Source organism: Populus nigra, chromosome 8 (genome assembly GCF_951802175.1).
Source record: "Populus nigra chromosome 8, ddPopNigr1.1, whole genome shotgun sequence".
NCBI lineage: Eukaryota > Viridiplantae > Streptophyta > Magnoliopsida > Malpighiales > Salicaceae > Populus > Populus nigra.
In genome coordinates, this window is record NC_084859.1 from 18,475,543 (window position 1) to 18,497,133 (window position 21,591).

A 21,591-nucleotide genomic window follows, 5' to 3' on the forward strand; every position below is an offset into this window, starting at 1 on the left:
ATCTTGGCCGAAAATAGAGGCTTGTAGATTCATGGAAAAAACAAAAAACTTGAAAAATATTGTTTTGTTTAAAATTAATTACGTGAAATATTTAAATTGTAAATATTAATGGAGCCTATTTTTTCTTTGTTTCTTTTTTCACTTCTCTTAGGGGAAAATTATTTAATTTAAACTCTTGGCTTTTGTTAGAGAGAGATTTCCTCTTCTGATTGTGATTGTGTAACTGAAGATTAGAGAAGATTTCCTCTTCTCAATCAAAACAGTTGATCTCTCTAACAGCTTTATTTTGGTTATTTCATCCAGATTTACAGGGAAAAAATCCCACTTTCTCCCAGTTATTTTTCGAAACAAGAACAGCGTAAAGACGACACGGATATTTAAAACCCGTTATTCTTCAGGGAATCTGAGATATTCTAGGGTTTCATACAAATATTTAGTCCGATATACTTACCGAGAAATCTCAAATCTTCACTTCCCTGTAAATTGCCGACACATTTTGCAAATCTTTAATCTCTCTCAACGTCATAAAAAGATAACCAGCCCAGTGCTTAGTTTGGTTGATCCTTTCAAGACAAGAAGAAGATCAAGCAAAAGTCATTGATTGATCGTATAGCTAGCTAGCGATGCAATACAGAAATAGAAGAAGCAAGCTCTCTTGTGCCCTAGAGATGCTTTCTCTAGACCCTCTTCCATACAAAGCTCTTCTCTTTCTCTTTGCCATAATCTTTCTTCTTGTGACATCTATGCATTCCTTTGAGGCTGAAGGTCCAGAATATCGGATGACGTTCCAGTGGGTGCTTCCTGCCACGCCTATAACCATGCTGTTTATCATACAATGTTTATCTTCATTCAAAGGCTTGTTTGGGAAGCGAATGATGACCAAACCCTACTTGTCCTTCGAGAGAGTGTCACCGTGGTTTGTGGCTGTTTTGATCGTTCAGTTGCTTGTTATGGCACAGTACCAACCATCTATACACCAAAGATGGCCTGTTAGGTTTTAATGTATTTGTGTGTGTATCCCTCTTTGTACGTGTTTTTCATGCAATATATATGTCTTCTTGAAAACTGTAGATTTAGGTTTTTGATTTGTGCGAGGGGTTCGAATTATAAATTAGGGTTTTGATTCTTTATTTTTTCTTTACACGAATATTGTCGATTGTGCAATCTGATTGTTTCCTGATTTCTTGTTTTTTAATAAATTGTAATATATGGAGAAATCAGATCTGATTGTTTCCTGATTTCTTTGTTTCTTTAAGATTTTGCTCATTTGCCTCGTAAGATGCAATTTTAGTGGTTGTTAGAAAAAATACTAAAACTCCCTAGATCCGTCCGGGACTTCAAAACGATTAGGAGATATAGTCATTAAGAACAATTATCATAGTTTTTACGTTGTTCAGGAGAATCATAATGATATATATTACTGTATCAGATATATATTGAGCTAGAACATGGAATTAATGGCATCAAATGAAAATGAAAGTTAACATGGCGAAGGAGACTTTGGGATTGGAAAATGGTCAAGGAAAGGGAATTAAAGAAAGGGAATTATTGCAGATGCTTTATATCTAAGATTTCTAATTTTCTACAAGTCAAGGATAGAAAGATTTGGAAGTCAGATCCCAAAGGCTTTTCCATTCTAGAGACAATTCTTTCGCCAGATATTGATAAACCATTTTAATCAGATATCTGGTCCTCTTTTGCTCTCCCAAGATACATTTTAATCTTTGGCCGGCTATTTTAAATAAATTACCCACAAAATTTTTTCTTTAGAGAAGAGGTTTGCTGCGAAAAAATAAATCATTTTTTTGCTGCAAAAATGTTTTTTTGTCACCATGTTTAGGTCAACAACGGATTTTTCTAGAGAATTTAGATGCACTCTCTCTTCCTACAGTGACGTGAAATGATAATGGGTTATATGCAATGAAAAGTGTGGTTGTTGTTCTTCTATATGGTATTGTCTGGTCTCTAGAATGCTTGAAATAATTTGGTTTTTAATGAGATAGTTTTTATTAGGATGATATCTATCGTTCCATTTTCTATAAAGTACGTTGTAACTTAAGCAAAATGTGGTTGTGAAAGTTTTTTCTATACTAGAATAGATTTGCTTAGACCAGTACCTGATGAGCTTCTTATGTGGATCAACACGACCAGAATTTGAAGTAATTTGACTTAGATACCACCTCCGGTAAGGATGTTAAAATGGAATTTGGATGGTTCTTCAAATGGTAAACTAGATCCCTTTGGCGCCATTGTTAGGGTTCTAAGAGAGATCATGAAGGAAATTTTCTTTGTGTCTTCTCTTATTCTACAAGTATAAAAAAATCAAATGTGGTTGAGATTTTACCAATTAGAAAAGTAAGTATTGATTGTTCCTATGCACTTGATAGAAATTAGATTGTGGAGTCTAATTCATTTAATGTCATTACATGGATCAAGAACCACAATACCATGACATCATGACGCTTACAAGGTGAATTCAATAATATTTGAAATTCTTGTAATATCTTTTCTATTGTGAACTTTACTCGTATTCTTAGAATGAAGAATTATGTCGCAGATCATTTTGACAAAGTAGTACTCAGAAAAGCTTGGTTTTAGTTTGTTTTTTAATTTCAATGTTTGGTTTTTGTTATGATATTGTTTTGTTTATTACTATTTAGTTTGTAAAGTACCTTTTTCTTTCTTTCTCTCTGTATAGCCATTTTCTTACTGGCTATGAGAGATCTTAATGAAGCTATATCATCTTTTATCCCAGAAAAAATGACAACTAGCCACGCCGCATCTACAGTCAGAATCCATTGAACATAGTTTTGCAATAATCTGCTGGCCTTTTCTCCTTTACATGCTATGACTTGAGGCGTTTGTTCATTTGTTGTAAGATGTCAAGAGGAACAGTAACGAGGTACGTACGGATACTTTTGAATCGTGGGACTAGCTTGTGATGACCAACCAGCAAAATAGAGCATACTAGCGAAAGTGTCAGTTTCTTACTCATGAGAGAGGATTTAATTCTGCATCCAGTGAAAAATACACAGATTCGCCCTTCCAAGTTTCAACTGAATTCTCAAGTATTACAACATGAAGTACACTTGACCTAAGTTGGGGTCTTGGTATGAACCTCTGTCATAGAGCTGCGTGGCACATATTTTGCTCCTTTTCGTCACCTATCTTTTCCCTAGAAACTAATGCTGTCCAACATCCGCAGGCAGTATGGCTGCCTGAAAACTGTTTCTCTTGATTCCAATGAACTCATTAGAAGAAGCCAAAAAAAGTGGCAACAGCAAAAACAAGAAACAGCACTCCACCCAAGTAGCCAACCTGGTTTGAAGGCAGAGTGAATTGCGTAGAATACAGAATATCAGTAGCAATATTTTATGATAACCTATAAATGCATGGTTGCGGCTCTTACCAGCTTTTCTGAAATGTAGTTTGCAAGAAAGGCTCCTCCTAGAATCGCAATGGATGTTGCAACCAGGTGTCCAGCAATGGCTCCTGTTGCCACGCCCCATGGAGACTGCAGAAAAGGCAAAGGGGAGAAGCAATACTGTGATTGATTCTCGATTGTGAAGAGACTCATCATATGATCAACAGTTCATGAAATTGCACCTGCGCAGCTCCGAGAGCAATTGTTGCAAGCATCGAGCGATCTCCCCATTCCTAGAACCAATTAGGATATGGTGAAATTGAACACTTTGGTTCATAAAACAACACCTTTTAACATTCTGTCTCACAGTGAAGTTGCCAGCTATTACAAGGAATAACTGTGCACGAACTATGAAAATCTGCAACTGTATCCAATTGTTTATGCTACAATTTTAATGACAATTTCAAGGTGCAACTGCTTGGTGCAGAGGTGAAGTCTTGAGCTTAAAACTACAAGAGAACATACTGGAGCTTTGGGAGCCAAGAATTCAAGCAAAAACCACACAGAGGACCATGTCAAAATCCCCCCTATCAAGGGCCCTTTAAGTGAGACCATATGGGGAAAAAGTTTCTTACCATTAAACTAAAAAAAAAAGATGGAAGTATGGATGCTTACCGCAAAGAATACAAGGCTGAATGACTTCCACACAATCTCAAATGGATTTGTGAGCAGTTTTGAGACCTGTAGACGTCAAGAAAGTATCTGCTGCCATGAATTTTTGGGAAACACCCAATGAAACAAATTCCAACACAAAACAAAGTCTCCTAAAATCATCAGACAAGTATACGCCATTCATTTTCCTTTTGCAACTCACTCGGAAAGAATGAACTGAATATGTTCCTCAAAAGCTCAGGCTTCCAGGTTACAAGATTACCTTCACAAGCTTCTCAGCTTCCGAGTATTCATCAAGTTCTGGACTGCTTTTGTCGCCAGTCTTAACATCATTTGTTGGAAGATCCCATGCATCTTTTATTGATTTTAGCCCGAAGAACATGAGAAGTGTTACTGCTGCATATTCTCCAATTGGCAGGGCTGTTCACAAGCTAACAAGATAAGAGATGTTTCTATTTCACTAAAGTCATTAATAAAGAACACAAGCAAGTCAGTTAGTTGGCAGTTACCAAGACTACAGCTTACTTGTTTGGAACTGAGCAGGTACTGAATGAAAGATTCGTCCAATTACAACTGACAAGATTGTCATAAGTGAAAGAGCACCCATTGACCCCAGAAGAACCTGGTAAATGATTCAAGGCATTGAAAGAAAAATTTAGTAAAAAAAGTAAGCATTAATTGATTTGAGATCATCATATCTAGATACTATAATACACATCTGCAATAAACAACCAGCAATCTTAACTTAATGATGGTTGCTAAGTGCTTCAGATTCATCGTTTCATGTTGAAACTGTATACAAATACACTCAATTTATGCTGTTTATTCATAGCAAAACTAAGGCAACAGATAAACAAGAAGATTCTGATTTCCAATCCAAAAGATACTGAAAGATAACTAGATTGAATAAAAAAAACTATAATGTGATTGTTTCAGATATGTTTAGGATTGATCTATTTCATTGCTTTTAATCAGTCCCTTTGCACCCTGCCTCACAAAAACACATCCATGAGAAGCTTTCTGGTGACAACAGTGACATACTAAGTCAAATCTATAATAAATGAGTTCTGGAGTCACCTTTCTGCAATTCAAGGAGGGGTGACCACTAGTATTTTCTGATTAGAAATGAATGGCAATGACAATCAGTGCCACTTATTACTATCTCATTTGTCTTCTTCTTTTGGGAGTAAGTTGACAACTTCTCAGGATTTTCAGATTTTTATTCACGCCTAGGGAATAAAACTGTCATATTTATGACCTCCTTTAAGAAAATTGAATCAGAACAAACATTGAATAACATGACATAATCAATAAGTTTAATAACTCAACAGTAAGCAATGCTGAAGTAAGAATGGGGTGAATGCTTGTGAGAAACATACCAGTCCTTTCTCATATTGCATGGCCAAGAGTGCAGCAATAAAAAATGTCTGTCAATACAAGAGAAAGTTAATTTCAGGCTCCAGAAATTTGGAGGTACAAGTAAGATAGAATGTGGTAACCATACTAAGTGATGACTATTGATCTTTCAAGAATTTCATTCTGTTTGCAACTAATAGTTGACTGCAGCAAGCAAATGGGTTCACATGTAAGAAACAAAATCCTCAAATGCGTAAAACATATCCCAATCGGACTCAGCCCTAAGCTGTACTGCCTTTATTTTTCATACATTAGCTACATGAATCTTTCTCATCAGTTTGTGCTCCTCCTGATCACCATTCTGCTTATGTTTGAATGATGCCCTCAATTAAATTAGAAAAACAAAAGGTTCCCTTAGAATAAGATTTCTACCATTCATTTGTTATGTGTGAAGCCATAAAAAAAAAAAACACTGAGAGCGAAGAAAGAACAAGTTACAAGCAAACATATTCACACTTCCTGTCAGTCTCTGGATATATCTGTTGTACTCATTACTCAAGGAGACTAGAAGATCAAGTCCAATAAATCTATCTCACCAGCAGGAGCCAATGAGGTCATCATGAATAACAGTTATCAAGCCTGGCTGCTGGGATGCAGAAAATGCAAAAGGGCATGAAAGCTTGGAGTGCCACAAACATGAACACGTGCAAGGTTAAACATCAATTATTTCAACAAAGGGTGAAGTATCCTTTTTTATTTTTGGGCAATCAGTTTCACTCTTTTTTTTTTTTTTTTTGAGAATTCAAATGTAATTGTTGCACAGATATGTTACACAATTTTAAAAGCAGCCACAGGCTGCCTCCCTGACTGCCAAAAGGCATCCAGCATGTACGCTTTATTTATCATTTGTTCAAGTTTGCCTGCAGTTGCAACCAAATTGCGGTTGGCTTTCCTTTGCCCTTAATTTTGGAAAACTGATATGATAAAAAATTATTTCCTCTATATATAGTTCGGGAGGCTCCAAAAGTTTGGTTACTTTAACTTTGTGGTGAAAATCACAAAATAGCTGACTTATTCTCAAATGAATTATAAACAGTAGTAAGATGTTTTCCTCAAATGTTGGAAGAGCAGATAATAGAGGAAAAAGTCTTGAGATAGTAGTGGTTGTTATTTGGTCAGCAAAATCATGAAAAAGTGAGCAACTGAAGCCTTTAGTATATTAAAAAAATAATGTAATTAATTTTCTTCAGTTGACAAGAAATTTGAGCAATTGGATTGTATGCTTTAGGTCATACTTCATGTTTTCATTTCCCAGGGAAGTTGTTATACCCTCCATGTTCTCTACATTTTTTTCTCTTGTATTTCTTCTCCTTACCTTTTCCTTTAGGGAAAGATTTGAATAAGAAAGAACCTTCTTTGACAAACTTCTGCTAAGAGCAAAAGGTTAGATGGATACATTGAAAAATGTCAAGCTGTCTAGGCGTTGCATGCAGAACTTCAATAAAGGAGATAAGAACTGAACTGAGTAAATCAAAGAACAATATCATACAAAGTTTCAAGGACATAGAAGTAGTTGGAAATTCAAGAAAAAAGTTATAACTGTAAACTGGTTACCTTGTCCCCGATTTCAGAAACAAATATTAATGTGAATGCAGCAGCTAATCCTGACTTTGCGATTGCTGCTAAAATTGATGAAGGTCCACCTCTCACAAAAGCAATAAGTGAAAATATCAAAGCACATCCAAGTAGCACGATAGCTATAGATAGAGGATAAGGAATTTTGCTGGGTGGTTTTATACTGCAAATACGAAACAAATATGAGTGACATCTGACTTAAACGTTGTCCATCCTAGGCCCCTGGCAATTTAGAGTTCAGGTGTACTGATTAGATGTTTAAGATCATCAATGATAAACAAATTTAGAAACAGTCTTTTCAATGTTGAGGGTTATTGGACCAAAAACAAGTTCGGGTTTGAAATCAAATGAATACTCAAAACAGCGAAGTAGTCTATCCCCAAAAAGATATAATTCCTCATTGATGTCCACATCATGTAATTTTCATAAAGGATAATAGAGGAGGTGCAGAAATCTTTTTTTCATAATTCTGACAGTGAAAGGCTGCTTCTAGCTTCCAACGAGGGGGAAAGTGGGGTTGGAATCATACAGTACAGAAAGAAAAGCTACTTAAATAAGATTTAGATAACTTCTTCAACTGAAAAAGGTTGCCAGCTCCACTTTCTGAAAGAGTAACTAAGTAATAAAAACACTCGAGGATTTTTCTTCCAATTATGCATACAAATGTTGCTAAATATGAAATCGCACACCATACATGACTATTTGAAGCTTGCAGTGCCATAGAACTTGATGCATCAAAGAGAGGAATCATAGTGCATCATAAAAGCTTAAACAACACAAATGTTTACCACATTGTAGTTTTATAAGAATCAGTATTTCATATCACTTACATTTCAGGTAAGTTGTCACCAGGTGGACCACCGCCAAAACTTTTCTTGTTGTCCTGTTCCTCCTCACCTTCATAGCCCCCAGATCCTATAGTAACATTGGATGCTTGTGCTCTAAATGCGTCGACTCTGTTCAATTTTGAGATCTCTCTGCATCTTACTATTAAAGAACATGTTACCCACTAAATGAACACCACGACCACTGACAATAGACATGATGTAAATACATAGAACATAAATATATTTACTAGAGGCATCTTATTATTAAATCTATGTACTCCCCTTTTCTTTTTGTCTACGTTAAGCATCAACAAATATAAAAATCTATTTGCTAGGTGCATGTCATTTTTTAGTAGTACAAATATCAACAAAGAAAGTTTATCCATGAACTACTTTAGAACCCAAAGGGATGACACTCAATAGCCCCCATAATTATACCTGAATTTTATTTCTGCCCGACTGCAGAAGTTGGAGGGTCTTACTTGATAGCACACCATGCACAGGAGACGAAACATTACAGCACATTCATGTTATAATAGGGTTTAATAAAGAATTAAGGATCACATCAGGCCAAGTTACTAGGTATAACTCTGTGCTCAGGCCCTCTCTAGTCTCCATAATGAAGATGGAAAGAAAAGGGGAGTATATAGATTTAAGCCACTAAATTGTTGGGCTCATAATGAATTTCCAGCAGATATCCTACTTCAATATATTTAAAAATCCATCCCTAAACAATACCCAAACTGGTCAGTACAGCTACCATGCATGGTAACTACCCTCCAAAGACAAACCATCCACATGCCACGCAATAGTTTAAGTGTTGTTCGTTTTTTCTATTTCATCATTTTAACATCCAAAATTTACTAGTTTTCCATTCACCCAAAACCCATTTATTTTATCTGGAATGCTAGAATACAATGAACACTCGTCTAAACTAACTAAACAGCATACAATAGTAAAAGAAATCACATCTATGATCCCTGAAAAGACATCCACCATCCAATCAATCAGCCATGGAAATTGAAGGTTTATAGTTCATGGTGTATATCTGAACTTTAACCAAGAAGAAATCCTTCTAGAATCCTAGGAATGATTTTTAAACATTGATTGTAAAAGCGATTACTGCTGGTGTTGTGCTAGAACGAGTACCATATTCTGACAACACAAGAATGCCCCTCACTATATTTGGACTCATTACATTTTTTTTCATCCATTCACTTGAACAAAACCGTCAAATCATGATCGATGGCAATTGCAACTCCACACCCTTTATGCCCCACCATATATAATTCCACCTTTTAATCCCAGCAAGAAGAAAAAAACAAACAACAATAATAACAACAGAATAAACCAGTATCCTCAAAATAAGCTCAAATTCTCCACCTCATCCTAACAAAAACTTGACTCGATCTAAGCTAATTTTTGTTTCTTAACCCAGATAAGCTCAACTAAAATTTCACTCTGAGGTCGGTCTCCCACCTATACTAACTTAACCATTTAGCACAGCAAGCAGCCGAAATTCAACATACAGATGAAAAGGAAATGAAATACCAGTCAAGTAAGTAGCTTTATCATTTCCTCTGGACAAAGAATAAATTTTTTTTTAACACAAAAGGAAATCAAAGTGAACAAAACAAAAGAACTTACATGAATATGTAATGGCTTTTCTAGAAATCCCAGCAAAAAATGGAACCAGAGGCAGTAATGGAGGCTTTGCGCTGCTGCAGCTACTTGAAGTTAGTGGTGTTTTTGGAAGAGTCAGCCCCTTCATCTTTTACGCCTTTCTCTTCAAAAAAATATTTCACAAATTCATTTCAGCCCCTATAGTCTTGAACGAATGAACTACTCACTGCTTCTTGAATGAAGACTGGTTGATTTACAAATGGGAAACTACTTCTTTTCCTTCTATCGGTGTTCTCAGTGTGGTCTGCTTATTTCGTTTTCTCTGTGGAGTTGCTGCTGGCTGCCACGTGTACAATAAGATAAAACGCAACTGTCATCAGGAACGACGACGTTCGACATCCGGGCCTTTTCTCCCTAGACCCTTCTCTGTTCTTTTTCTTGAAAGGAAAATTGTTAAGGAGTTTAAATGTCATGGGCCTTCTTGTCCAGTCTTTTCTAGTTCTAGCTCATTTGAGGGAGGCCCATTCTCTAATTTAATTTTGATTAATTTTAATTTGTATAGAATATGTTGACTGTAATGAATTTAAATCATGGACGGTTAGGTCAAGTATAATGTGATCTTTTCCCTCCTGTTCGTATATGAATCAGGATCAAAATATTTTTAAATAATAATCAAAAAAATTCCTCCTTGATTAGTTTAGTTGCAATAAATAAAAAATTGAATTTGAATACGGGATGACGAAGATATGAAAGTTTTTGTGATGATTAAAATATTTTTACTTAAAATTTATCTTTTTTAATTATATATTTTTTAAGTGAGTTCCAATAAGTAATTAATAATATATTACTAATTAATTTCTGAGCACGAAAAAGCATAAATCAAGACCATGTGACTGGGCTTCGACTATTGTGGATCTATAGCATATTTTATCACGATAGGCTCGGAGAAATTAGAGCTCGCTAGGAAACACGTGAGGAACACGTGCACTGTATAATGTTCTCTTCAATTATTTTAACACAAGGATCCGAGCGGGGAAGAGGAAGACAGGTGAAGGGTCCAGAGGATGACATCAAGAGTCAGGAGGAGAGTTTCGGTCAATTCTTTTCGATAACATTTACTGTTTTAGAACATGAAAGATCGATATAGAGAGAATAAAAATTATTTGGTTAAGAGATTGAGATATGGATGTGAAATAAATATATTTTTTTTTGGATAGTTTTTGGAATCTGTATATTTTATAAATAGAAAACATGTATTTTTTTTTAAAATGATGCGAGAGTCTTGAATAATTTGCGCACACCTCGACTAATCTCATGAGACTTCAAGTTAATAACCATGTAAACTTTCAGTGATTTTGAGATTTATAGAACTCGAGTTGATAATTTTTAAAAAATAAACTTAAAATTTGATCAGTTAAATTATACCGTTCAAGTTTAAGTATTATTTATTTTAACTTGTAGCATAGTTCGGTGTCGTTATAATGTGAAGGAGAAGGAGGAATTTAGGAAAGTGGTGCATGGGCCTCGACAATTATAGATCTTTTGCCTTGTGTGTGGTGTCCAGGTCCATTTGGCTGCATGCTAGTAGCTATGAAGATAGGCCGAAATGGACCTACCATCTTGATTTCTGGTTGTTTTTTCAGCATCAATCTATTGCCTTCTTGCAGGATGATCTTGGTTTCGAGGCATGAAAGTTAACGAGACTAGTCTCGGTGATAGTGATTAGTAAAGCTTGCCTAATTCCTTGATTTTTTAGATTTAGATTTTACGCCTAACATTCAAAGATATTTGTTATTTTTCTCGACGCGTTGTGTTGGAGTGGAGAATATATTATTAAAAATGTTGGAATAGAGATTTAATATCGAGATATTTCTTTTCTTTAGATTAAAAAACAATGGTTAACCAACACGTGTCATTTGGTGGCAAAACTCTCTCTTAAAGAAATCATAATCACAACTCTAGCTCGACATCTAAGATTATGACCAACTGGTAAAATTATTACAAATAATCAAGTTTATCTAGATCATCAATTTAATATATTGTATATTAAAATATGATTCTTTACACGTTTTATAGCACAATCATGGTTATAAAATAAAATATTTAATAGCATGTTAATCATCGAAATGATGTAAACAAATTTAGGCCATGTTTGATTGCAGGAAAGTGAATTCCTGGAATTCACTTTCCTTGTTTTCCCATGTTTGGCAACAACATGGAAAACTAGTCAACGGAAACTTAATTCCGGTCAACAAAGGAAACACAACTTCAACAAAGGAAAGTGTTTTCCTTTTGATAAGAACCGGAAAACACTTTCCTTTTCTTTCATTGTACACATTTTTTTGCCACAATTATTATTTTATTTTGCTATATTTGTAGATGTACTTGTTTTATTTTGTTTTGATTAATTCATGATTAGTATTTAATTATATTTGTTACATATGGATAAATTAAAAAAAAACTTATTTTAAGCTTTTAAAATTGAAAAAAATATAGTAATAGGTTTTACTTGAAAAATATTTCGCAAGCTTATTTCTATATAATATGATATGACATGTATAGTTATATTTTATAAAATAAGCTATGTATGAATATATATTATAAAAAAAAAAATTCATCATTATTTGCTGATTATATCAAATTTGATCCTCAAACTTTTGATTGCTATATACAATTTGTTTTGAATATTTATTTTTCAATTTCATCTCTTAAAATTTAATTTTTATATTAATTTTAGTCCTTATTTTTATAATTGCTATTTGCTTTTTCCTTATCATTTTTTTATTGAAATTTTTTATCTATCAAATTTGGTCCTCATTCTTTTGATTTTTACTTATTTTATTTGAAATAATTTATGAAATGTTAATTATTATTATTTTAATTTCTTCACCTTTTATTTTTTTTAATTTTTTAGATTTGATCTCTATTATTTTGATTATTATTTATTTTTTTTGAGATAATTTATGAAATTATATTTTTTTCAATTTCATTCTCATTCAACTTTTTAATTTGTAAGATTTGTTCCTTATTATTTTAATAAACTTGAAAAAATAAAACATTAATAAGTTATTTTCCAGCTCATTTTCCATAACATAACCAAACACTGGAAAGTGTTTTCCAACTTATTTTTCATTACACTACCAAACATCGGAAAATACTTTCCCGGAATTCACTTTCCCGGAATTCACTTTCCCCGGAATTCACTTTCCAAAAGGAAACTACTTTCCTGCAAACAAACGGGGCCTTAATGAAATGTTAGACTTTAATTCATCTTGTCAATTAAATCAGATTCATGTAATAATTACTAATATCAAACTAGATATATTATATTTAATTATAAAATTTATTTTTTATGAAAGTTGTCAAATTAACTCAACTTAAAAATTTAAGTTGTCAGGTAAAATTTAAAAATAATATTTTTTTAATATGTTTTTTCAAGTAAAAATTATTTAAGATTGAAACCAGTATAAGCTCATACTATTTTATATTTAATTTTATTAAATAAAATCAAAACAATGAGATTTGAAATTCAGCACTGTTTAATAAACAATATAATACCATGTAAAATTAAAAAAAAATCTAGAAATTTAAAGTTAAAAATTTTAAATTATCAGATAAGTCTGAAACATAATTTATATTATTTTTTTTAATAATTCTATGCTAGCTGATTACCTACGTTCGTAGAACATCTAATCTAACCTAACCATGCAAAGATCATTAGACTAAAGCCACAGGGGGTTTTAATAATCTCAATTTTCTTATTCTAAACACACACACACACCAAAAAAAAGAGGGAGAGAGGCGAAGGCAATTCATTGAATCTTTTTGGTATCGCTTTACAATAATTCTCATCAATAGCACGTGACTCTCACGTTCATGAAAGAAGAAGACAACGCACCCGGCACCCCCTACTACTCTCTTACCCACCAGCCATCATCCCAGAGGGGTAACGTGCAGTTGGTGGACCCCCTCTATGCACATGCAGAAGGGTCCCCAGAAAATAAATCAATCAAAGGGCACCAAATTGGACCAATTACACTTAATCTGAAAATACTTTTTTTTTTTATTCCTACACTATTTTATAATTAGATCAGTCACCCCATTCAACTACTGGTACCTCGTTAAAATACCGGTGATTGGTGCAGCTCTCACAAGATCATCGCCGCCACGTGCGGTGTCAGGGAGGTCAAAAGCTTGGGGGATTGCCCCCCCCCGTCTCTACGTGTCAGCATGCCATTGGTCTGGTGACGTGGGTGGTGGACCTTATTGGGAGGTATGCATTTCACGCATTGTGTTGACCGTTCCGTTTTTAGGGCTGCCCGTTGCGTAAGCGGCCCGCCCCTTCCTTTTCTTCTACTACCACTGAATACAAATCGTATCTACTTATCTCTTCGTAACGCATCTTTTATTACCATAACGCCCTCCCGCTCTGCCTTATTTGCGTTTATGCCGGCGTTGAAAATCGAATATGGAAAGCATTAAAATTCTGGAAAATACAGGGAGGATGGTGGTAATAATTTTGTCATGCTGGCCTCAGGGAGATTATAGTACTTTCCAACTTTATCATCGTGATGACAACAAATGATCTATGAATTGTTCACTTGTGTACTTGGTCCTTTATTTTGACTATTAATGGACATTAAAATAATTGCATATTTTATCTATTTATTTTATTAATGGACATTAAATCTTATATATATATAAAAGTTTATTTGCACTTGAGGGTCTAGCTGCAGTGGTCAATCGTGTGACTTGTTCCGTTCCTGTCTCGAGTTCGACCCTCTATGTGCACGCCTGTCACCCCCGAGGTGTCTTACCTGCTCCTGGGTTTGCAGGATGTCAAGTGGACCGTGGGGAATAGTCGTGGTGCGCGCAAGCTGACCCGAACACCCCACGTAAATCAAAAAAAAAAATCTGTAAATCAAAACATAAATCCACTGCACTAAGAATACGTTCCCAAGAACACATTGAGAGTTTAAAGATTAAAATCTTTCTTAATTACTATTCATATAAAAAGAAAACCCAGGAAAATCCAAAAGATCATGCTAATCACCAATCATGATGTTTGATTTAGTGCCATCAAGTATAAATTGGCTCAATCACACCTACTAATCCACGAGACAAAAAGTGGAGCATGCCGTTTTATGCCAAGTAGTGGAGTGGAGTGCTCTTTTTTAAAGGGTCCGTTGAAGAAAACGGGCGTGGAGAATTTATTTATCACCCATGAATGAACAGTATTACATGGGATACTTGCCCTACCCACTAGACGTATAAAATCAACTAAATTTATATTAATAATGGAAATAATAAATACCAAAAAAATCCACACCCCCTCGTTCCCACTAAAAAAAGAAAGAAAGGAAAAAAAAAGAGAGGAAAAACCCTCGAGTCCATCGTGAGATAATATAGCCGAAAGAAAAAGGTGAAATGCTCTCTCTTACCTTCAAAACACCAAAACCTCTCTCTCTCTCTAGAAAATAAACCACCAAATAAACAACCCTTGTGGGTTTCTTCTTCTTCTTCAAAGAAATGGAGTCTCTAGACACGGCTGCTGGTTTCATGGTTGATGACCTTTTGGACTTCGGTTCTGATATAGGAGAGGAAGATGATGACGAAGAACACCAGAACAACAACAAAAAACCCAGAAAGGGACTTCCTTCCCTTAACCCTAATGCCCTTGCCTCGGCTTCTTTCAACGTTTTGGAACATGCTTTGCCACCTGTAAGTTTCTTATCTGGGTGTTCCTTTTATGGGTTTTTAAGTCCGGAAGTCGCTGCCTTTGGTGGTATTTGCCCTCTTTTAGGCCTGACTCGGTTTGGCTCTGTGTTTTTTTGGCCTTTTTGTGCCTGACCCGGCCTGGTTTAGCGTCTGTTATTCGCCGACTCGGCGACTCTGTCCGGGGTTAGCGGCCGAGTTTAACTGACTCGGCATGATGGTGACTCAGCTGAGTCAAATTGGATGGCCTTGAATAACGGTACAAATTGAATTTTTAATTTTTGCAAAGGACAATTTTGACCACATGGTCACAACCCCTCCGAAGAGGACGGCAGTTTCAAGGGGGGTGTTTTGGACATTTAATTCAAAGAACGTATAGTCTTTGTCGTCGTGAGCTGTCTTTCACGAGGGTGTAGTTGGACCCAATAAATTGTCCTTGTCACTTCCAGGATTTCATCTCATGCTCATGTTAAAAAGACAATACTGCCCCCGACATCCTTTAAATTACCCTACCATGTCCAAACATTATTCTGAGTTCTCGAGTGTTGACCCTCGAGTTAACTCAGACTCATTGAGAAAAAAATTGAAGGTTTTGACTTTTGAGTTGCTGATCAATTGTTCCCTTTTTTGGTATCTCAGGAATCTGCAGAGGAAGAACTGGAATGGTTATCAAATAAAGATGCTTTCCCAGAAGTGGAAACCTGCTTCGGCATTCTCTCCGAGGAGCCAGGGAGCATTCCCAAGCACCACAGCCCAGTCTCCGTTCTTGAAAACAGTACCACTAGCAGCACTAGCATCAGTGGGAATAGCAGCAATAGTAGCATTATTATGAGTTACTGTAGCCTTCGCGTGCCTGTCAAGGCTCGCAGCAAGCGTAACCACAGGCGCCCTCGAGAAATCCGAGAGCAAGAGCGCTGGTGGAGTCGGGAAAATTCTACAAGGAGAAAACCAGCTGTGTCAGTAGCAAAAATGGGGAGAAAATGTCAGCATTGTGGTGTTGAAAAGACCCCGCAATGGCGGGCAGGTCCAGATGGGCCTAAAACGTTGTGTAATGCTTGCGGGGTGCGATACAAGTCTGGTAGGTTGGTGCCTGAGTATCGGCCTGCGAATAGTCCGACATTCTCCAGCAAATTGCACTCGAATTCACATCGGAAGGTTGTGGAGATGAGGAAGCAGAAGCAGATGATGGGGTCACTTGTTGTGAAGCCAATGGATAAAGGGTAGGGTGGTGGTTATTAGTACTTTTTTTTCTTTTCTTTTTTGGAGTCATTTTACTACTAGCATAGTTAGGGAGTAGGGGATTTGATGTAATGGGATAGGTGATTAGTGATGATGCTTTGTTTTGAAGGAAATTTACTAGGGGAATTTTGACTTTTAGTGTGCTTGGTTGTGTTTTAGAAATAGAAAGCAAGGTAGTGCTATATTTGGTTTTTCTCGTATCTTAATTCTTTGTTCCATTGCTTGGATAGGAGAAGATGAGGCTTGGGGGTAATTCGGTGTGCTGGGTCGGTTTTGGTTATAATTTTTGGTTGAGGTTGTGCTTTATCACTTTGAACTAACTAATTTCTGATGGATGAGGGCAATTTTATGAGCTGTTACACAATCCAAATTGGCTGCTTGGAGAAAACCCTCCATGAATTTCCTAAACACAGACAAGTGTATTGTAAGTTTTGTTTGTCCACATGGCAAATTTTGTTGTCTTGTTCTTCCTTGTGAAATTCTTGTTCAGATGATGTTTTTAATTGTTTCCTTAACTTAGATCGCTACATGTATGCAAATGTTCAGTTTAAAAGAACTGTTAAATAAGAAGTAGCAGCTCCACAGAATGTGCTTTTCAGGCGATCGGAGATCACCGAATCTATCATGGTTTCAGATATCAGTTGAGGAGAAGCATTAACAGATCCCTGCTTTAGTTCGTTTTATGTTATGATTTCTAGGTTATGGAAAGCATTCTATGTGTTGTAAGCTCATTGCTGGTCTGCTAAAAAGCCGTTGCTTTGGAGTTTTTGTTTGCAAGTAAATGGCTCTGATGGCCATTTAAGGCTGGAAATGCTAGGCGTCAGTCTATTTAAGACTTGGACGCATCATACAAGGGCTTAACTGCAGGAATCAAGAACTTGGCAGGCTGACGGGTTGGGATACTTCCAACATGACAAGGATGAATAATTGAATGAGATTTAGATTTAGTGTTAAAACAAAATAAAAATGAAAACAACTCTAATCTTGTTCTTCCTCCCTGATTAAGATGATTCAAATCTATATAAATAGTATATTTGATATGGCATGTGCAATGCCAGATGATGGGCAAGGGTCTATTTTGAGAGCAGAAACAAGGGTGATCTGGGCCAACCTTTGACAACTGATGAAGGCAATTGTTCAATCAAATCTGCCATTCCTGTTTGATTAACAATTTGTGAGGGCAACTTGGAATGTTATAAAAATCACCGATTCAATGATTTTAGCAAGGCAATAATTCAAATCGGCATGTTCACATGGGTTTGATTGGTTTAAGACGTTTGCGGTAGTTATGGCATTGAGTACATCAATTTTGTCGCTGAAAATATATTGGATTTAGAATAGCGAACAGATTACTCTCAAAGGTGACTAATTAAGTGTCAATGTTCAATTAATGAACTTGACTTAAGCACTAATCTTCCTTAACTTATGTCGTCATGTGTGGTAAGGGAGGGACTGCACCTATAATTTAACGAGGGGACAATGAACCTTTGGCATGTAGTTGGATTGAAAGATGCCACATGGGGGGTACTGTATGAATGCGCTGGTTTTGGCTAGTGATTGTGAGGAAGGACTAAAATAATTGGTGCTAAAAGGTTAACACAATGATTGATGATGGACACTGGCTAGCCACTGCAGAAAACCGAAGAGGTAAAGAAACTTTTGTCGAAAACTCCATCTGAAATACAAAACATAAGAGCAGGATTTTGATGACACAGTTACTTGGAAATTAGAATCCATCTATCTATAACAATTCTTAAATTTTGGAACCAAAACCAATCCAAGACTCCGAGGATTTCCAAACAAACCATTCTGAAGAGGTTGGATTGAGTATGATAATGAGATGGACTCGTCCCCAAAACTCCACTCATCAGACTGATGAAGATAATTGCATTTGGTTTAACAATCAGTTCATCCCTGTATATTACAGGGTATCTTGTTTGCATCATGCTCTGCAGATATCAGTTTCATTGACAAATTCACAGTGAGAGCTAAGGTGTCAGAGGGAAATCAAGAGGACCTGTCTCTGGTAACCTGTAAGAAGGGGAAAAAAGCACTACAAGGTTTTGTTATTTATTCGTTAATCCTTTGTTATGTTGAGTAATATACATCAAAAGGAAGAAAGAAGTTCCGGGTCTTGTAGTTTAGACCAGGCACGTATGCCTCGTAGACATAGCCCCTTCTCTTTTGCATGAAGTGATCAAAGGAATCTTTTGCATTCACAAAGCTTCCTGCCAGAAATGCAGGCCTTGTGAGGTGACTCGGGCTCCTTTCCTTCCAACTAGGAAAAGCCAGGTCCTTTTCAGATGGGGTTTGCCTTTGACACACACTAACGTCAGTATAAAGTGTTCCCCTTTTTCCTCAACGTGGGAGTATGCTGCTGCCTGTGGAAGTTGGGAGTAGTTTTGATTTGATTGGAGACAACTGTCGCAATTCACAAAGCAAATATTGGATGATTCGCCACAAATGGGAGCCTTGTTGGCCTGTCCTTCGCTGTGTTTGTCATCCATTTATTTATGCTGGGCTTTCGGCATGAATTTTCAACAAAGTTAGCAAGGAATTCTTGTTGGGTTCGCTATTCATCTATAGTGTTGTGCTCCTGTCCAATCTCTAGTGTCGATTCCCATCACAAGTTGTAACGTGACACGATCTATCCCTGCAAGGCAAGATCCGGAAAATTCAAAACTTAGAGATTGACTCGAGTTTCTGGTTGAACTGATGAAAATTTTAATTTGAGTTCTTATTCAATCTGTTTAGATTTTAAAATTTTTGAGTGATATGATTAGATTCAATTCAGACCAGACGGAGTCAATTGTAAAAGAAAAAAACCTTTCTACTTTTTTTCCTTTTCCTCTCTTTTCTCTCTCTCTTTTCTTTTACTCTCGTCTTCTCTTCTCTTGGCTCTCTGAGTTTTCAAATTTGAAACTTCATCTGCAACAGCATAACATCGAAGGTGTAAAACAATAACCGCCCCATTTCTCTCATGGAGATAGAGGAGTTCAAATCCACAAGATTTGAACATGGGTTCAACAGAAAAGTGAACAGTCCATGACCATTGGATTCAGTCCAGTACTTGATGAAAAATGCAAATGGGTTGTGCTTGCACTGATGATCGAGATGAACGGTTATTAAGCTACGAACCATAATAAGGAGAGGAAATGAGAGTCTAGTGACCGGTTGGTGTTGTGATTAACCCGCAACCATAAATATTATCGTTTGGTATTGCTAAAAACACATTTTTTTTACTGGTAGGGTCCACGGATGAGCTGTAGTTTTTGCGTGGATAAGTCGTATGAATAGTGGACCAGGCCTTTACTGTTTTGACTGGATCAGATCAATTTAAAATAAAAAATGTATTGAATCAGATCTGATGTAGTAAAATAAAAAATTATTATTTTTTATTTTTAATTATGTTTTATTTAAAAAAACTAGTGTTAAATATTATTCAATAATACTACATAAATTAGACGGAGATCTCTTGATGACTTAGTATTTGCAGAATTTGATTGCAATTCCAATTTTGTTCCTGATTATATTTTTCCTGATGTTGTTGCGCTCTTAAGAAATTTATGAAAACTGTAGTTCTTGTCGGATGTATTTCATAAATGATGGAATTGTAGATAGTTCAATGAAACAATATAAAATATTTTATATAAAGTATTATTTATTTCATGACATGATAGCAATAATTAAATCTATAATATTTAAATTAAAAGCTATCAATATATATATATATACACACACACACACACGTTTTTTAATTATTTTATAACCTTAATTTGAAAAGCATTTTTTAAACCAAACACATTAAACTATTTTTTGCTCAACCTCAATTTCAACTACAGTTTTAACCAAACATATATTTTTTCAAATCAACATCAACTAAAAATATTTTTTATAAAATATTTTTTTTCGAATCACAACCACAACAGCTACCGCAACACCAAACACACCCGACAATTCTTGTTGCAAAGAAAAGCAGGTGCGGAGGCAGGGATTGAAATGGGTATTACCGGGTAGGATTTTTTAATATTTATATTCTATTTATTATCTATTATATAAAAATTTTGGATATTTTTAAATTATCAAATGGGTTGTGGATATCTATATTAGTATCTATTATTTATCATACAATAAAAAAAATAGTTAATCTATTTATTCAAAGTTTTTGCTAATGCTTTCATTTTTGCAGTGTATACTCTCCTGTGCATAACCATAATTTTATAATTTTACTAGAAAAATATGATAGAGATTATTTTTAAAAATATTTTTATTTTTAAAAATTTATTTATAATATTAATACATCAAAATAATATAATTAATTTAAGATAAAAAAATCAATTTTTTTTTTAAAAATACAATCAAACTACCTTTACAAACACCACTGTATCTTAAACTGTACAAGTACTTGGCAAAATTGAATGGCCATCTTTTTTCCTACCCTTTAATTTACTAACATTTTTTGGGTATTTCTTAAGGCGTAAGAGCTGGGCAGGGCTCTCTATTATACATATAACTAAACTGTGTGGAGGATTTACTGTTCCTCCACACACAAAACACTGTGGATTACAACAGTAATCCATAGTGATTCTTCTCCCTTTTTTTTTCTTTTTTTTTCGTGCTAACTTTCCCTTTTTTCTTTTTTTTTTCTTTTTTTTTGTTTTTTTGCAAAATTATTTTTTTCAACTTTCTTATTTTTCCTTTTTTTCATTTATTTTTTTTTCAAAATTATTTTTGTTGATTTTACCTTTTAAATATTAACCTAATTAAAATTTTTGCTTTGTAATTTTAAAAAAAAAATACTGTGGATTGCTGCGATGTTTTTTCACTTAGTTTTTCTATTTTATTTCTTTATTTTTCAAAATTATATTTTTCGATTTTTTTTAATATTGAGCTGATTGAGAATTTGGTTTTGTAATTTTTTCTTTAAAACATTGTTGATTGCTACAGTGTTTCTCCGCATTGTTTTTTTTTCCTTCAAAATTATCTTTATTTTATTTTATTTTTTAATATTGAGCTGGTTAAAAATTACAGTTACAATATGTGAGGAAAACACTATAACTTTTTTTTAAAATTAATGTCCATTGCTATAGTGTTTTTTCCCATACGGATTTTTTTATAATTTTTTTTAAATTATCCTTTTTAATTTTATTTTTTTTGATA

The 21,591-nt window shown here is 34.9% G+C and overlaps 2 protein-coding genes across 3 annotated transcripts; one reads left to right on the forward strand and one right to left on the reverse strand.

The window, feature by feature from the left end:
- Window positions 1-2,965: 2,965 nt before the first annotated feature.
- On the reverse strand, window positions 2,966-9,807 carry LOC133702286 (protein PAM71-homolog, chloroplastic-like). Of its 2 annotated transcripts, none has more exons than XM_062126600.1 (10): window positions 9,502-9,807; window positions 7,858-8,014; window positions 7,007-7,097; window positions 5,416-5,463; window positions 4,562-4,658; window positions 4,299-4,456; window positions 4,040-4,105; window positions 3,607-3,657; window positions 3,410-3,514; window positions 2,966-3,318 (listed from the first exon to the last, which is right to left on the reverse strand). In XM_062126600.1, exons 1-10 carry the CDS (start codon window positions 9,623-9,625, stop codon window positions 3,253-3,255), a joined length of 963 nt encoding a protein of 320 aa, XP_061982584.1. In that variant the 5' UTR covers window positions 9,626-9,807; the 3' UTR covers window positions 2,966-3,252. The 2 variants fall into 2 exon arrangements, with proteins under 2 accessions (XP_061982584.1, XP_061982583.1); XM_062126599.1 differs by having other exon boundaries at window positions 7,007-7,190.
- Window positions 9,808-14,828: 5,021 nt separating this feature from the next.
- Window positions 14,829-16,910, forward strand: LOC133701811 (GATA transcription factor 1). The gene is made up of 2 exons (XM_062125916.1): window positions 14,829-15,198; window positions 15,832-16,910. The coding sequence occupies exons 1-2, from the start codon at window positions 15,007-15,009 to the stop codon at window positions 16,414-16,416; spliced, it is 777 nt and encodes a 258-aa protein (XP_061981900.1). The 5' UTR covers window positions 14,829-15,006; the 3' UTR covers window positions 16,417-16,910.
- The last annotated feature ends 4,681 nt before the right edge of the window (window positions 16,911-21,591 follow it).

Excerpts from the sequence above, each read along its gene's own strand:
- LOC133702286 (XM_062126599.1), bottom strand. The coding sequence starts at position 9,625 with ATGAAGGGGCTGACTCTTCCAAAAACACCACTAACTTCAAGTAGCTGC. Across the intron at positions 3,658-4,039 it reads TCAGCCTTGTATTCTTTGCG|GAATGGGGAGATCGCTCGAT; the intron begins GTAAGCATCCAT and ends AATTGGTTCTAG. Across the intron at positions 3,319-3,409 it reads ACTACATTTCAGAAAAGCTG|GTTGGCTACTTGGGTGGAGT; the intron begins GTAAGAGCCGCA and ends CCTTCAAACCAG.
- LOC133701811 (XM_062125916.1), top strand. The coding sequence starts at position 15,007 with ATGGAGTCTCTAGACACGGCTGCTGGTTTCATGGTTGATGACCTTTTG. Across the intron at positions 15,199-15,831 it reads TGGAACATGCTTTGCCACCT|GAATCTGCAGAGGAAGAACT; the intron begins GTAAGTTTCTTA and ends TTGGTATCTCAG.